The sequence below is a fragment of the Arachis hypogaea genome, chromosome 17 (assembly GCF_003086295.3).
Source record: "Arachis hypogaea cultivar Tifrunner chromosome 17, arahy.Tifrunner.gnm2.J5K5, whole genome shotgun sequence".
NCBI lineage: Eukaryota > Viridiplantae > Streptophyta > Magnoliopsida > Fabales > Fabaceae > Arachis > Arachis hypogaea.
Window position 1 is genome coordinate 130,745,619 of NC_092052.1, and position 17,293 is coordinate 130,762,911.

Here is a 17,293-nt window from a genome sequence, read left to right on the forward strand (position 1 = left end):
TTTTATTCAGTGAATCCAACAAAATTGATAAAATTATTTAAATAAAAAATTTTTACTACAAAAAAAATTAAAATTTGAAAATGTTAAAATCTAAAAATCTGAATGAGAAAATGACTTTGTAATATGCTTTAATCATTGATTACTTTGATGAATAAAGAATAATTATATTCTACATTATTTTTTATTATTTTATTTCCAAAGAATTTTATTTAGTAAAGTGTAATAAATAAAATTAAAATTAGGAAGATTAAGAAATGTTTAAAATTTAAAGTTATGAAGAAAAAATAAGAGATTTATATAAAGCTAATTTGAATTAATTTTAAAATTTTTAGAAATAAAAATTATTCGTATATTTTTAAAGACTAATTTGATTCTAAAAAATTTATGACATCAAATAACACAACAATTCAATTATTTCATGACACATAATATTAACTTGTCATGTCATCATATTTCTTATGGATATAGAGATAAAGTTTTATTTTTAAAATTAGAATTTGCAAATTGGATACTCAGTTTTGTCTAAAATACAAAACCTAAGGTTCTGATTTGTGGTATGGTGAAGGTGATAAACAAATGAGAGGTTCATTTGTATATTTTTTTAAAAAAAATTAAAGTCACAAATTTGTGCTCTTTCACATGAAAAAAAAAAACACATTGTTTGAAAACATCATTGGAAGCCCAACACCAAAATTAACTAATTTGGATTGGTCAAATGACCAATTTATTCATCCGCTTAAACAAGTGTCAGAAGTTTAAATTCAGCCATATGCATGCAACAACCCATTGGCCAACATAAATCTCATATCTGCAACGGATTAGTCCTTATCGTGTTGGACTAAGAGATACCTTGGGCAACTAAAAAACTAACAAAAAATCAATTTGATTTATAATCATATTTTTTTAAGGACTAATATAATTAGAGAAAGTCTAGGGGGCCAGCAATTTTTGTATTTTGTGGCCAGCACATAACCATTAAAAGAAAAGTGAATGATCTCCCACCATTGAATGTAATCTCACACCATTAAAAACACGATTGATGGCCAATTGATGGTTACAAAACACAAAAGTTGCTGGCCCCTAGCACTCCTCATATAATTAATTTAATTTTTAAAAGGAACTAATTTGAAAAATAAATGATCTGGTGGAATTAGCATTACCCCTCAAGCATGATGAATATTCCAATCCGGAGGCTAGAAGGGACTTTATTTTACTAATGCTACAAAAACTCCATCGAAAGTTACCGTCCGACAGCAACAATCGATATCGGATGAAAGAAGTCAAGAAGCACATAACTTCAGACCGGGCATCTCAAATTCTGAAAATAACGACCAACAAAAAGATTGTGAAATTGCCTTTTCGGCAACCCCGACCAATTTCCAATTTTCCATTTCACATAAAATGGTTACGATCTCCAAAATACGTAAAGATAATCATCCTTGCATTGGCAAACTTGCATCTCTTCCAATGAAATGGCTGCATAGTTGATTTCAGAATAACACGTTGCAGGATCTTTGGTAAGTTGTGGGAAACTATTACGAGTATTATTAAGTAATTCCTTGACAGATGATGAGAATTGCAGCACAATTAGTACAAAATCTTCATTTGATTTCAAGCTTTTTGGTCCAGTAATCAAGTTGGCTGGCAACGCAAGCTGACCCAGTGGAACCATAGGAGCTGAACTTGTTGATTGCGTTTTCCACTCCAAGATATTCATAAACGTGCTCATCAAAGACTGGATTGATACTTCTCAGCTCATCTAGACTCAGGTCCAACAGTTGGCAGTTCTTTGATGTACACAAGGCAACGGCTCTTCCAACAATATCATGAGAGGTCCTAAATGGCACTCCCTGAACGAGAGAGAAACAGGGTAAGAATCTACAGTAAATTTGCAGAACTAACAATGAAAAAGCAAAAGATAGTTCAGGAATTTAAAATTCTATAAATAAAATGAAACAATATATCTGATAAACACGGAAGGTAATAGAAGCAGCAACAAATTATAAGTCAATAAAAGTTATACAAAGGTGTGACGACCAGAGGGCCAGAGTTGAAAATGGTTTCAAATCTGAACTTGGACAGTGATATACAGCATTAAGACTATCAAGTACCACCAGAGAGCCAATGAATAACATGTCTTTACCTTGTTAACAAGGTAATCGGCAAGTGTTGTTGCATCAAGATGACCAGCAGGTAAAGCCTTTTGTATTCTGTCCCGATTGAAGGTGATGTTCAGTGCAAACTCCGCTGACACCTCAAGCATCCCCAAAATAGTTTTAACACTGTCAAATACTGGTTCTTTGTCTTCCTACTTCAAGAAAGGAACTTATGTTAGTATCGAACTTATGTTAGTTAATCTAAAAGACAAAGGAAATATACTAAGAGAAGTTACACTTCCTTCCTAATATTCTTTAGTTACCTGCAAATCACGATTGTATGCATGAGGGAGCCCTTTGCACAATGTAAGCAAAGTAACCAAATCTCCTATGACCCTAGCAGACTTTCCACGGACTAGCTCCATTGGGTCTGGATTCTTTTTCTGAGGCATTATACTACTCCCTGTAGAGACAGAGTCACTTGGAGTGATAAATCCAAACTCCTCAGAAGCCCACAACACCCATTCTTCACCAAGCCGAGAAAGATGCACCGCTGTGATGGCATTAGCAGAAAGGAACTCCATCACAAAATCTCGGTCAGAAACTGCATCAATACTATTTAAGATGACAATTAACCGATCGGAGAGGAAAAAGAGATGCATATGAAGTTTTGACACCAATCACGTGCCAGGAACAATGACAAAGATTGAGCTTAAATAAAGAAATTGAACCTAGATACCTATTCCTCAGGGGAGCAGTAAATCCTAAGGTCTCTGAAGTCATGAAGCGATCAATCGGGAGCCCCGTGCCAGCTAATGCACAGGCACCTAAGGGGCAGAAATTCATCCTAGCTCTACAATCCACAAGACGACCAATATCGCGGTCAATCTGCAAGAATCCATAATGTCTACAGTCAACAAAATACACAAGTACAAAAATTAATTCCCGAAGATATCAACTCAACCGCTTAAGTTGTAAATGAACAAGCTAAAATGCAAACCCATGACATTTTGAAAATACTAAATTACTAATAATTGTAACTATATTTTTGTGTAAAATAAATCAAACAGATGACTAGATTCCTTTGCATAAAAAAGAAAAGAAAGAAACCTCAAATGCCTAAAATTTCCACAATTCATCATCCATTTAAGCATGCATGCATAAAGTACTACTGATATCTTTCTCGGCACCTGTTCAACATATGCCAGCAGAAGATGCTGCAGCAAAACAGGCTGCGCACGCTGCAAATGTGTGTAGCCAGGGACAATGAGGCCCTCATTCTTCAAAGCCAAGGTAATCAGAGACACCTGAAGCCGCTTCATGCTCCCCATGATCCCATCAATGGCATCGCGACACCACAGCCTGAAGTCAGTCAAGACCTGATCGTTCCTGCTCCGAGCAGTGTGTAGCTTCTTCGCAGGCTCGCCAATCATCTCGATCAACGCTGCCTCAATGTTCATGTGCACGTCCTCTCTGTCCGTCCTCCACTGAAACTCCCCACTAGCAATGCGCCTCTCAATGTCTTCAAGACCTTTGACAATCTCATCCCTTTCTTTCACGCTAATCAAACTCTAACATCCACAAACAACAACTAAAATCGCATATCAATATACAAATTAAATCACATAAGGCACAAATCAAACAGAAAATTGGCAAAATCATCCATTTCTCAAAAGCCTTATAAACAGAAATGAGTGATACCTCTGTTAATTCACATTCATAGCTACATCAAAATTAAACTTTAAAGAGAAAAGTAAATAAAAAGAAGAACCTGTTGAGCGAGCATTTGAGCGTGAGCTTTGCTTCCCATAATGTCGTACTTAGAGAGAAGCTTGTCGAAGGAGATCGACTCAGTGAAGCTCTCAACGGCCTCCGTGACGCTCTCTTCGAAGCGTCCACCCCACAGCTTGGCCTCTTTGTTGCTCTGAGACGCCGCGCGGAGAGGCTCCATTCTGAGCTGCTGTGGTTTCGGCGCGTGAGAGAAGGCGCGTGACAGTGGTTGGGGCGTGGAGGAGAAGGAGAAGAGGAAGGTTGAGGAGGAGGATGGTGAGAATAATGCTTTTGAGGAATGCATCGGCGGTTTAAGGGTTTTAGTAACCGTTTCGGTTTGGGAAAGGTGCAAGGAGGAGTCAATAAGGGGGTTTTACGGGTTTTGCAGGTTTGTTGTTACTGTTAGTGTTAGTGTTAGTGTTAGAGTTGGTGAAAGTGTACTGTCGGATGGACATGGAACCTTCTGTTATAGCGTCGCGACTCGCGACTGCGTTTCACGTCTTAGGAGCCCAATAATGTCTATAATTGGGCTTTCTCTTAATTTGGGCCATATGGGCTCACATATTTTCTGTCATATATGTTGGAATTTCCCTTAACAAACCCTGCAAAAACCAATTCCAGACCCAAAATAAACAAAAAGTTATGCACGGCAATTAACAGCAAGGTCAGGTTATACGAAACAAAAAAACAGCAGGACCACGCCGGGTATCTCAGCTACCCTGTGGGCAGAGGCGTTGATGACTGATACCTAGTCAAGAGCATAGGGTCCAGTCCGAAAAAAAAAAGAGCGTAGAGTCACCTGGAATGGGAGCTGCCAAAGGGTTAGATTCTGTCGAGTTGGGTCTGGTGCAGGTTGTATCTTGATCTGGTCCTTGACAGATCATATTCTAAAAAAAAGGCTCGACGGATTAGTTCTTAACCTGTTAGGTTGGAAGATACCGTAAAAAAAAAAAACCTATCACTTGTATTCACAAAAATTCTAAACGCTAACAGATATACTCACAAAACAACGATGTTGACATTGTATTATGAACAATCAATTATTTCGTACGACAAAACTATCCAAATTGACCACTATTACCATCACTCTCTCTCTCTCTCTCCAACGTCAATCTATTATTCCCTTTTCTAGCAACCACCTGTCATTTCCCTCATCTTTGTCACCGCTGCCAATCCCAACCACTCACACGGCAGCCTCCCCCAACACCAATTGCTAACACCTTCTCCCTCTTCATTTCCAATTGCAGTCACACACTCATCTTTTTTTCTATTCTTCGATCACAGCACATGAAAAAAAAAATCCGATACCCACAACCAAATAATCAAAAAAACTAAAAAAGATAGATTTTTTTTTTCAGGAAAAGAAAAAGTTTCAACAATAATTTCAAAGTCAAGGTGGGTTCGATTCCTCATTGCCTATGCGCGGTGCCAAGGTGGGTTCGATTCCTTCCTGCAATAGCATACCTCGGTGGTTTGACTCCTCTCTTCCATCACGCTGCCGAGATGAGTTCCTTCCTCTTTTGCTAGGTGCCCCCTAAAGTTAGGAAAGTGAATTGGAAACTTCACTCTAACCTCAGTGTCCTCCCTTGTCAGCCTCTTCACGGTGAAAGTAGCAGCGACTCGCTCCTCATCCTCTCCCTTCCCAATAACATATGACAACGCCTCACTACCATTCGCCATCTGAATTCTATCTGGGGCCATCTTAAATCTCTCGTCCCCGTAAACCAAGCTCCATAGCATCTCGCTATACCAGCATCAGAACCACTTGGGTCCGTGAAGGACCTGGACATGACGCAAGAAGCTGTTCTCAAAGTAGTCTTCGCAAGTATGGGTTATGGCGTTGGCGTCGTGTGTCGGTCCAAAAAAGGTAAGATGAGAGAATTAGCCATGGCTTTGAAGAGTGATGGCAAGATTTTTGTTGTTGTTGCTACTGGGAGAGGGAGAGGGAGAGGGAGAGGGAGAGAGAGAGTTTGGGATTTTTTAGAGTTTGAATAGTTTTGTCATACGGAACCGATCTTTCATGGGTAGACCGTCAATTTCGTCGTTTCGTAGGTACATTTGTCAGCATTTAGAACTTTCGTAAGTAGTAGTTTATTATAAAATAGGCTAATCTTTTTCTATATTGTATATCATTTTTGTGTATTCCCAATGTATTCATAAATTTTGTATTATATACAAATATTAATTTTTCTCAAATTGGCACGTTTTAATTTAGAAATGGGAGTGACATTGGTGCATTGCACCATTTTTGGAGAGCACAGTGTTTGACGCATCTGTGACGTAAGGACAAAAAAGATCGACCGGTCCAATTTGGGAGAAAGATAATCGGACGGTCCGGTTTGCGTACCACCTTCCTTGTCTTATCCATGCAGCTGCCTCGACCCCACCCGTGATATACCCCCTCTCTTTCTCTCTCAAACAAATAACAATGCCAAAAAGATAAAATTAGAGGAGTTGATTGTCGACAGCTTTATGTTATTAATTATCTCAGTCATTCTAATTATGTAAGTTATTATTATTTAATTTTTTAATTTAATAAAAATAATAGAAATAACACTAGAGATTAATATTATTTACAATAATTAAATGATAGTTAAAATATTATTAACAAGGTGATATATAAAATTGTTAAAGATGTATTTGTTTATTTAGTTAATGAATGATGTTACTTATTGTTGTTAGAAAATATATTCATTTGTTAGTTAATGTCATGTGAATTTTTTGTAAAATAAATTTTAAATATGTTAATTGTTATTATGAATATAGATGTTAGTTAGGTATTTTAATAATTAGTTAATTATTGTTAGATATTTGATTAGTAAGTAATAAATTGTTAGATAATTTATTAATATATTTATGGTATTGTAATTATATTTTTAAATTTTTTGATATAATAATTATTGTTATCATTATAATAAGAGTAGTTAATATATATGTATATTGGTAGCCGTAAGTTGTTAAGGAATAATTGATAAATTTATTTAGTTAATTAATAATTATTAACACTAAATTTGGTATTTTTAATAAATTATTTATTATTTTAATAAATTTAGTGTTAAATATTATTATAGTGATATCAGAGTTATTTAGATAATTTTTAATATTTTTAGATATTTTTAGATTTTATTAATTGATTAATTATTGTTAGATATTTAATTAATATATTTATTGTATTATAAATAAGTGTTTAAATTTTTTGATATAATAATTATTGTTATCATTATAACAAGAGTAGTTAAGTAATTAATATATATTATTGGTCCATGTACATACATGTCCTATTAGGCAGTATTTGATTTATCAATAAGTTGAGACATAGATACAGAGACATAAACATTAAAGACACAGACACAAATAATTAGTATATATGTAGTGTATTTGGTAAAAATTGAACAAGATACAATAAAAATTATAAAAAATCTATATTAACCCCATAATATATTTAAAAAAAAACCCATTTACCACCAATGCTAGTAATTATTTCCTCCACCACCATGGATTCATCATTACACACACTACCAAAAATTAATTAGCAAAAAATAGCTAAATAATTTCACAACAATTACTATTTCGGAGTAAAAAAAAAGGCAAGAGTATCATTTTTTTAATAAATAAAAAAAATAAAAAGGGACAGATGAATAGTGAGACAAAATTTAAAATGGATTGCATAGTGTAAAGTGACAAAAAGGTAAAGAAGACAATGAGAGAGGGACATATAGTGGCGCATCGTGGCAAGCAAAAAAGATGAACCCAACAGTACTCACAGTTACGTCATCGAACAAGCAACAATAGTGGCACGTCGTGATCGGCAACAAATAAGATAAACCAAGATCTGAGAACAAGTGGAAGTGAAGAAAGGAGAAGAGAGGAAAGAACAACACAAAGGAATAGAGGGAAAAGAAGGAAGGAGAGTATATCATGTATGGAGGGAGAGAACAAGATGAAAAAGAAGGAAGAAAAGTGAGTCTCCGGATAACAAGGGGTAAAAATAAAAATAATTTATATCTCATATATTGTGTCTTTGTGGCTCAACTTCAAATTGGTACACAAAATTTGTATATTTTATGTATACCTGTGTCTATCTGTATTTTAAAATATTTTTTTGTCTTAACAAACTAAACAATATACATGTATTACTGTGTCTATGTCTTGGCTAGACATGGATACCAACCAAATATTACCTTAAGGAATAATTAAATTTAGATTAGTTATTAATAGTTAATAATAGTTAGGGTTAAGTTCGATTTTGGTCCTCAACGTAGAGGTCGAAAATCGGAATCGTCCCCAACTTTTTTTTGCTACAAAATGGTCTCCAAAGTTTCAGTTTGTTTTAAAATCGTCATTTTTACCAATTTTATTTTTTTTATTACTAAATTACTCCTCAATAAAAAAATATAAAATAAAATAAATATAAAATAAATAAAAAAAAGAAAGGGATAACAGAAGCGGGGGAGGGTTGAGGAGAGAGAGAAGGGGGGCGTGAGAAGGTGGGGAGGAGGGGGAGGAGGGGGGAGAGAAGGGGATCGCCGCCTGCCGCACCGCACATCACCACCACCGCGCTGCCGCCTGCCGCCTGCCGCATCGCACAGCACCACCACCAGCTTCTTCTTCTTCTTCTTCGCCGCCTTGCCGCCCTGCTGCATCGCACCGCACCACCACCAGCTTCTCCTTCTTCTTCTGTGAATTGGTTTTTATGTGAAATTTTAGATTTTTTTTGTGAAATTTGTTGTTGCTGAAATTTAAATTTGGAATATTGTTGTTGCTGAATTTGTTAATTGAATTTGAAATCTGTGCATGTTGCTTGAATTTCTGATGATGATGATGATGATGAGGCCATGATGATAATGGTGGTGGTGGTGGTGGTGGTGGATTCTTGTTCAGCTTGGACTTCTGGTTGATTTTTGTTGATTTTGGAAAAAGTTCTGATGAAGATGATGATGACCATGATGATACTAATGGTGGTGGTGGTGGTTCTGGTTGGGTGTAGGTTTCTGTTCTGGTGGTGGTGGTGGTGGTTGATTTTGGGGTGAAGGGAGAAGGGTATTTTCGTCCGAGTGACGATTTTAAAACAAACTGAAACTTTGGGACCATTTCGTAGCAAAAAAAGTTGAAGATGATTCCGATTTTCGACCTCTATGTTGGGGACCAAAATCATACTTAACCCTAATAGTTATTAACACTAAATTTGGAATTATTTTAATAAGTTACTTATTAATAATAACAAATCTATTATAATTGATATTAGAGTTGTTAAGATAGTTTTTAATATATCTAGTTATATAATTAGTTAGTTTTTAAATTTTATTAGTTAACTAATTATGGTTAGACATATAGTATATATAATTAATATATTTATTATAATTAAGTTTGAGTGAACTATTATTTCTATTCAAGAAAGTTGTGCTGATATATCTATCCATAGAAAATGAAAATAATCTATAGCTCTCTCCTTGTGTCACAACTCACCCAAAACTAAAACCTTTTATCCCAATTTGTTTTCCAATCGTTCACTCGGAGGAAGGAGAAAAATCGTAAAAGGAAAGGGAAGGAAGAGGCGAAGGCGCAGAAAGCCACTGCCGCCATTGTAGCCGTCGTGGGTTGACAAGGAATTGAGGCAGAGGTGTTAAACCCGAGAAGATATATATATATATATATATATATATATATATATATATATATATATATATATATATATATATATATATATATATATATATATATAGGTGAATTCTACCCAACCCTCTCTAAAATAACATGTAAGTTACCCTTTATGATGTGTCACATTTTAATTGGTCATTACTTAACTATAGTTGAGTTATTTTGTAATTTATTATTTGAGATGGGTAATTGTATAATTTCTTAAAATATTAAAATTCTTCCCCGTTAATTGAAGCACGTTCTCACGCAATCTCTTTCTACATTGCATCATTTCTTAACGGGTCGTTGAATTCCCATGGCAAGTAACTTCCCTGTTCTTCCAGTATAGTCAGCGCCGACTTCATTGCTATCTCTTGTCCTCTCACTCAATCTTTTTTTTTTTTTTCCATGAATCACTCCTTACCAACATCAACATTATTAATGGTTAGTTCAGTTATTAAATTTTTTCATTAAAAAAATATATCTTTATTTAATTACAAGATGGAATATATATTCATATTTAAAATATAATATAATAAAATAAATCTATTTAAAATACTTAAAAGTATAATTAAAATCATGAATATATAAATATAATAATAAAATTTGTACTCTAAACAAGTAAACATATTTTTTATCATACATAAATTATTTAAAAAATAAATATATTATTAAAATTAATAATACAAATTTAAAATAATAAAATCCAACTTTTTTACCGTATTTTTTATAATATTTTTATTCTTTTAATTTACAATTTATTAGTACTTTATTATTTAATTAATGATTAAACAAATTATTTTTATAAAAAATTATTTTTTGTATTATCTTATAGAAGAGACCAATATAGTAGTTTAAAAAATAAAATAAAAATAAAATTTTAAATAAAAAATATTTAATATTAAAATTTTTAAATACAAAATAATTTGTATAAATATTTAAAAGATAAATATAAAATATATACTTAAAATAAATAAAACAGATAAAATGGGAGTACTCATGAAAAATAAATAATTATTTTTGTCTCCTTTATTTATTTTAAACATGTATTTCATATTTATATCCTGAATATCTATATAATTTGTTTTTGTATTTAAAAATTTTAATATTAACTATTTTTTATTTAAAATATCATTTTTACATTAATTTTTAAATTGGTATATTGGTCTCTTCTTTAAGATTATACAAAAAATATTTCTCATGAAAATAATTTGTTTAATCATTAATTAAATAATAAAATATTAATAAATTAAAAATTAAAAGAATAAAAATACTATAAAAATTACTTGTAAGAAAGTTGAATTTTATCATTTTAAATTTGTGTTATTAATTTTAACAATTTATATTTTTTTAAATAATTTATGTATGATAAAAGATATGTTTACTTGTTTAGAGTACAAATTTTATTATTATATTTGTATATTTCTGATTTTAATTATACTTTTAAGTACTCTGAATAAATTTATTATATTATATTATATTATATTTTACATATGAATATATATTCCATATATTATTTTTAATGAAAAAAATTTAATAACCAAACTAACCATTAATTATATTGGTAAGGAGTGATCCATGACAAAAAAAAAAAAAAGAGTTTGAGTGAGAGGACATGAGATAGCAATGAAGTCGGTGCTGACTATACTGGGGAAGAACGAAGAAGTTACAAGCCATGGGAATTCAACGACTCGTTAAGGAATGATGCACTGTAAAAAGAGATTGCGTGAAAGGCGGGTAGAATTTTAATATTTTAAGAAATTATACAATTACCCATCTCAAATAATAAATTACAAAATAACCCAACTATAGTTAAGATAATAACCAATTAAAGTGTAATACATCATGAAGGGTAACTTACATGTTATTTTAGAGGGGGTAAGGTAGAATTCACCATATATATATATATATATATATATATATATATATATATATATATAGAGAGAGAGAGAGAGAGAGAGAGAGAGAGAGAGAGAGAGAGAGAGAGAGAGAGAGAGAGAGAGAGAGAGAGAGAGAGAGAGAGAGAGAGAGAGATGGCAATGACAGAGGTGCTCCCGCGGTGGTTTCTGTCACGACTGAAGGAGGCCGCCGCCGAGCTGCTCTCCTCCCTACGTTGATACTACTGCAACCACCTTCTCCATGCTCTGCCATGACTCTGTGGGCTAAATATCGCAAGAAAATGGCAACGACAGATAGGCTCCCACGGTGGTTTCCGTCACGACTGAAGGAGGCCGCCGTCGAGCTGCTCCCCTTCCTACGTCGCTGCCGTTGCAACTACCTTCTCCATACTCTGCCATGACTCTTCCTTTGTTATGAAAGAGAACAAGAAGGGTCATCGAGTCTAGCAATAGCAGCGTCTCTCAAGGAGACAACCTTCTCTGGCGATAGCAGTGGCGAAGCATGGACTTTGCTGCCTCTACTTCTCTCTGTATCTCGCTCATCTCTTTGTCCCTAAATTTGATGAATGTTTTCATTCTTTTTGTTTTCAAAAAAATCTGAGTATTTTGTAGTTAATTGTTGAACTTGAAGAATTTGATGTTATTGAATTTTAAAAAAAAATCTGAGGTGTTAGTGGTGGCGACAGTGACTTTGAAAAGTGGTGGTGAATGCAGGGTGAGCGCTAGTGTAGTGGTAGGATTAGAGGGTAATTTGATAAATTTATTTAATTATTTAGTATTTGGATAATTTTGCTTGCAAAAGCTAATTTTTCTTGAATACAAATGTTAATTTTCATCTTCTATGGATAGATATGTTAGCGTTTTTAACTTTCATGGATAAAAATAGTAATTCACTCTATAAAATATAGATTGATTGAATTAGATTTTATTATCTTATTATCAGTGTAATATACTATAAAATTTATTATATTTATTTTAAGAGCTATATAAATTGTTTTATAACTAACTATAAAACTCAAAATTCTTCTATTATTATTTTACTTATCTAAAAATTTGTACAAAAAATTCATAGCATTAATTTTTTGCACTTGTGCGAGTCTACACCTAGTTAACAAATAAACCTGTTACACAAAACATAAAATACACAAAGTGTAGTTCTAAAACTTGATTAGTTACATTTTGGAGTGATGAGTCATAATTCACATCATGACTCTCTAACTCTATGCTCTTATATTGTGAAGTTGCACACATTTTAAGCACACCTTAGTCTTTATACAAGCAACTAATGTTTAATATGCATGTGAAGACACAAATTGTATTCACAAAAGTCTCCAACTTGAATGCAACCATGCCACCAACCATAAATAAATAAATAAAGCATTTGTAGTAATCAAGTTTTTGATAATAAATTATTACACATATTGCTTCGGATCTAATTTTGAAGCTGTCTATCTAAAACATACCAATCCAACACTATTGCCCAGCCTTCCATAACCCGTTGTACCCATGAAAGATACAGACACTGACAAATGTACCCATATAAAAATAAAACGACAATTATAATTACAGAAGATGGCTTATGTGTGTCAAAAGTACCCTAACAGACCAATTGCGTAACGAACATCCGGTACTTTTGGCACACGAAAGCCATTTCCCATGGTTATAATTATCGTTTTATTTTTATATGGGTACATTTGTCAGCGTCTGTATCTTTCATTGGTACAAATGGTAATTTATTCTTTTAAATTTTATCTTTAAACTATTTTCTCAAACAATCAACAGAGTCTCAAAAGCTTCTCTTAATTGGGCATTTTTTATTGACAAGAACAGTTATTTGAGCATTTAAATTCTCGTATTGTGTACTTACATTCATTTTATTACTCATGTTTTCATGTGATTTTCATTCTGATTACCAAATTTTCATCTTTCTTACTATTTAACTGAGTGAAGTGTTCATGATCATGTGCTCATATTATACTTATTCAACCAAGCTAGGTGTACGTCAAAATCAGCCATCAATATAAAACACACGTTAAAATACAAATACACATTGAATGCTACGGTACACATGCACATGCTAACATGTATTTTATGGGAAGTACATTTCATTACAATTCTAAAATCCATAAGCAAAACTAACCTCAACATAATAAAAAATCAGAGTACATAACGTAAAGTTGGCCAAAACAAACACTTAGAAGAAAAAAAGATCAAAATTGTTCTACAATGTGGCATCATGAGTAGTTGATGGATCAAGATTTGGTTTCTGCATTGCTGCATTTACACGTGAGGAGGAGGAAGATTGGCCATGCTTCTTCAACTTCACTCCAAACAAAAATGACCTTAATGGTATTCTAGTACGGCTACTTGGTTGATTCTGCTTCATGTGAACATGTCCAGGAACTTGGCCAGGCTTGTTCACCCCAAGTTCTTGGCCCATTTCTTCTAGAGACTTCTCCACTTCAACTTTCAGCCCCTTAACAAAACTGAGTCCTCCTTGAAGCTCACTCAAAATCCTGTTGCTCTCTTGCTTCATGTGGAGAACCTCACCTTGAAACTTTGCAGCCTGGTACTCACTAAGTTGTGCTCTTTCTGTTGTGGAAACCGGGTTGGCCGCTCTAGCAATTTCGTCTTGTAAGCTTATCAGTGTTGGATGCCTGGTTTGCAACTCCTCCTGCAGCACTGCATTGTGTTCAAGCCACAATGACAATTCAGTTCTTATCTCCCTTAGGTGTCTATATATTGGCTTTATTTCGGATTGGATATTGGAATTTGGTAACTCCCCTTCAGTCCTTTTCTTAAACTTTATGTTCCTTACTTCAAGTTTTAGATCTTGTATGCAAGTTTGGAACCTCTGAATCTGGTGAACTGCTGTGCTGAATCTCAACCAGAACTCTAGGTTCTCCTCCATTAAATCATCGATGTAGGAACGGAATTTCTTTTCCATGGCTGAAAGAGGACTATGGTGATCTTCAATGTGGTTTGCTGCCACAATCTGTTGTAATATGGATTCTGTTGTTGGAGACATGCTAGTTGACAAATCTTCTTTGTTTTCGGCGTCTTGGGGTTGATCTGCAAAAGAGCTTCTAGCACTTTCCTCCTCCATTCCTGGAGATGGAATTTCAGGTTGATCTGTGGAAGAGCTTCTAGCACTTTCCTCCATAGCTGAAGATGGAATTTCATCTTGTTCCTGCATGCTGGCTTCCTGAGTCTCGTTTTCTAGAAGTGCTTCTTCAGCAGGATTTTCTTCTGAACTATTCAGCTTCTGCTGTAAAATGTTTATCTCTTCATCCTTCATGGAAATGACCTTCTTGAACTCATTCAACTGCAGAACCAGATACACATAATCTCTTGTTCAATTACTTTGATATTACATAATTTTGAAGCTTAGAGTTAGTTTGATGACTAAGGAATATCTTATACTTTGATAGTTTACTGAATAAAAGAGTTACTATGGTGAAACTTTTAGATTGATTACTGCTTACCTGAAGTTCCAGCTCGTTAATGCTCTCAGAATTTTTCTTCTCCATCTCATGGAGCTTGACCTTGACAAGCTTGTAGTCCTTTAGAACTGATGTGTATTCCTCCAACAGAATCTTTTCTCTGTCATCCAGTCCACTGACAAATATCTGCCTGATGTTAGGCTGATCTTCTTCCTCACCAGCAACCGATTCCGGCGTCTTGATATCCACACTATCAACTGTCTGAGGCAAATCATCCTTTTCCTGCTCTATTACTTCAGGAATGCTTTCAGTCAGAGGATCAGTATTTTCTTCTGACTTGGACTTGTTATCTTCACATGTCGAATTGCTTAGGTCTGTGGCATAATCTTCCTTTTTGTTATCTTCCCCTGTCATATTGCTTAGATCTGTGGGATAATCTTCCTTTTCTTCCTTTGTTGTCTCAACATCTTTCATGATAGCTAAGTTATCACCACTTCTCTTCTTGTAAGGTGTATAGTGTTCCTCTGGCTTCACATCCTTCAATTTTTCTGAAAGATTCTCAAGATTATAGCTAGCTTCAGTGAAGTTTGATTGGATACTATTTTCTTGCATTCTGACATTCCTGTTAAGAAGCTTAACTCTCTTCATTTCCTCCTCCAATTCCTTCAGCAGCTTCTTGGTTTTTTCTGAATCATCTAACAGCATTTCCTTGTCCTCTTCCAAGCTTTTTATATTTGTCTCAAGTTTTTCTGCTTCTGACATTAGCCTTTTTACCGAGACATTCTGAGAAGAGACTGCGGTTTCCAAGAAAACAACCTTATTAACAAGCTTATCAATCAACTCTACGATTTCTGTCATAGTGTGGGACATATCTGAATCTTCTTCAAGATTTTCCATGTTTTCTTTCAGAAGCTCTGCGTCCTCATGTGGCTCATCTTCTAAGGCAGCCAACTCTTCCTCTATGTCTATGCTACTCAGATCTGTTTCGGTGCCTTGGTCTAGTTGAATTGAATGTTTAGAAAGAAATTCTTCCTTAAGTGTTTCAATCCTTTCATGAGATTCCTTAACCTTTTGGAATGCTGCATTAGCTTCTTCAGAAGATTGCAATTGTTCTTCTTGCAATTTAGTCAATTTCACTTTGCATGAATTCAGAGCCGTGGTTGCCATCAAAGTTCGCGCATCATTATCTTCTATGACAGTAGAAATTCCAAACTCATCTTGCAAGTCACCAACAATTTTCTGTATTCCTACGATCCGGTCTTCAATTTCCCAGTACTTATCATAGGAACCTTCATACAAACTCCTCACAAACTCTTTCTCAGTCTGAAGAGCTAAAATTTCCTTTTGAAGCTTGTCAACTTGAGCATGCGCCTCCGCCTTACTGAAACCACAAATTGGTATTTCAAAGCCGCCAGCAATCTTCCTAGATGGTCCCTTTCTAGACAGCAACATGGAATAGCTCCTCAAGTTCTGCTTTCTCACACTTGCAGCCTTAGAAATGTCTGATTTTTGTGTTTCCTGCGAAGATGCATTGCTTGCAGGAAAAGTTACATCAAATTCATCATCATCATCCATTCTATACTGGACTTGTTCTGGAAACACGGTGGCAAGTTGGCGGTTCGCTGTTTGGAGCTCCTTTGAAATATGATCAAACCTCTGTGCCAATGATCTATATGCTTTTAAGGTTTCTTCCACAAAATTTAACAATTCTGGCTTCTTCTTGTAGTACATTTCCGCCCTTTGCGCAAACGAGTCCCCGGTATGATCAATGATCTGGAGGGCCTCTGCAGCCTTGTCCTCCACATCTGTTCAATTTTTTTGTTTGCATATCATTGGCAAGGGTTAATGCTATATAGTCTATACAATTGTGTGGTTTTTCAGGTCAATGTGATGCATATATTTGTTGAAAGAATTTCTTTTTTCCTTGCATTATCAAAAGATCATGTAATATGTTTAAAAACAAGTATTATACACATTGAAGGAATTGGATCATGTTTTATGCATATAGATTATTAGTTGTCTGCCATCTTTGGATAAACAAAATAAATCTAAGAATTTGGAGAAATCAAGCGAAGAAAAGATTCAGATTCTAATTACCTTGGAGGCTTTGTTCCAGCCATTTGGATTGTTTTGTCCTCACGTGGCTGGCCCACCACCATGTATATGCATTTGTTGCTGCCCTTTGCAACATTTTTTTCCCTTAATTATCAATTAATTATGAAATGCATTGTCATCTCATCATAAAAAAACAAAACAACCTTAGATTTGATGATGATGGAGATTCATAAAACCAACAAAAAAGGAGGGGGGGGAGGGGGAGCTATGATTAAAAGAAATTTTGGGAAAAGAGAGACAAATTTTGCAGAGGAAACAATACTTGGTTACAATGAATGATAGGTTTGTAATGTAATAATGTAATAGACCCTTTGAAGAGCTAAAACTTTTAGAA

The 17,293-nt window shown here is 34.3% G+C and overlaps 2 protein-coding genes across 2 annotated transcripts; both read right to left on the reverse strand.

The window, feature by feature from the left end:
• Positions 1–1,124: 1,124 nt before the first annotated feature.
• Positions 1,125–4,305, reverse strand: LOC112764810 (argininosuccinate lyase, chloroplastic). Its single transcript, XM_025810602.3, has 6 exons — positions 3,868–4,305; positions 3,287–3,667; positions 2,836–2,984; positions 2,420–2,711; positions 2,144–2,308; positions 1,125–1,850 (listed from the first exon to the last, which is right to left on the reverse strand). Exons 1-6 carry the CDS (start codon positions 4,168–4,170, stop codon positions 1,602–1,604), a joined length of 1,539 nt encoding a protein of 512 aa, XP_025666387.1. The 5' UTR covers positions 4,171–4,305; the 3' UTR covers positions 1,125–1,601.
• Positions 4,306–13,622: 9,317 nt separating this feature from the next.
• On the reverse strand, positions 13,623–17,293 carry LOC112763975 (protein NETWORKED 2A-like). The gene is made up of 3 exons (XM_072222068.1): positions 16,942–17,293; positions 14,776–16,649; positions 13,623–14,726 (listed from the first exon to the last, which is right to left on the reverse strand). The coding sequence occupies exons 1-3, from the start codon at positions 17,033–17,035 to the stop codon at positions 13,623–13,625; spliced, it is 3,072 nt and encodes a 1,023-aa protein (XP_072078169.1). The 5' UTR covers positions 17,036–17,293.

Coding starts and splice junctions, on each gene's coding strand:
- LOC112764810 (XM_025810602.3), bottom strand. CDS start 4,170: ATGCATTCCTCAAAAGCATTATTCTCACCATCCTCCTCCTCAACCTTC. Junction 3,668..3,867: donor CTCAAATGCTCGCTCAACAG/GTTCTTCTTTTT, acceptor TGTGGATGTTAG/AGTTTGATTAGCGTGAAAGA. Junction 2,985..3,286: donor TGCTGGCATATGTTGAACAG/GTGCCGAGAAAG, acceptor GGATTCTTGCAG/ATTGACCGCGATATTGGTCG.
- LOC112763975 (XM_072222068.1), bottom strand. CDS start 17,035: ATGTTGCAAAGGGCAGCAACAAATGCATATACATGGTGGTGGGCCAGC. Junction 16,650..16,941: donor GCTGGAACAAAGCCTCCAAG/GTAATTAGAATC, acceptor AAAATTGAACAG/ATGTGGAGGACAAGGCTGCA. Junction 14,727..14,775: donor ACTCTAAGCTTCAAAATTAT/GTAATATCAAAG, acceptor CTGGTTCTGCAG/TTGAATGAGTTCAAGAAGGT.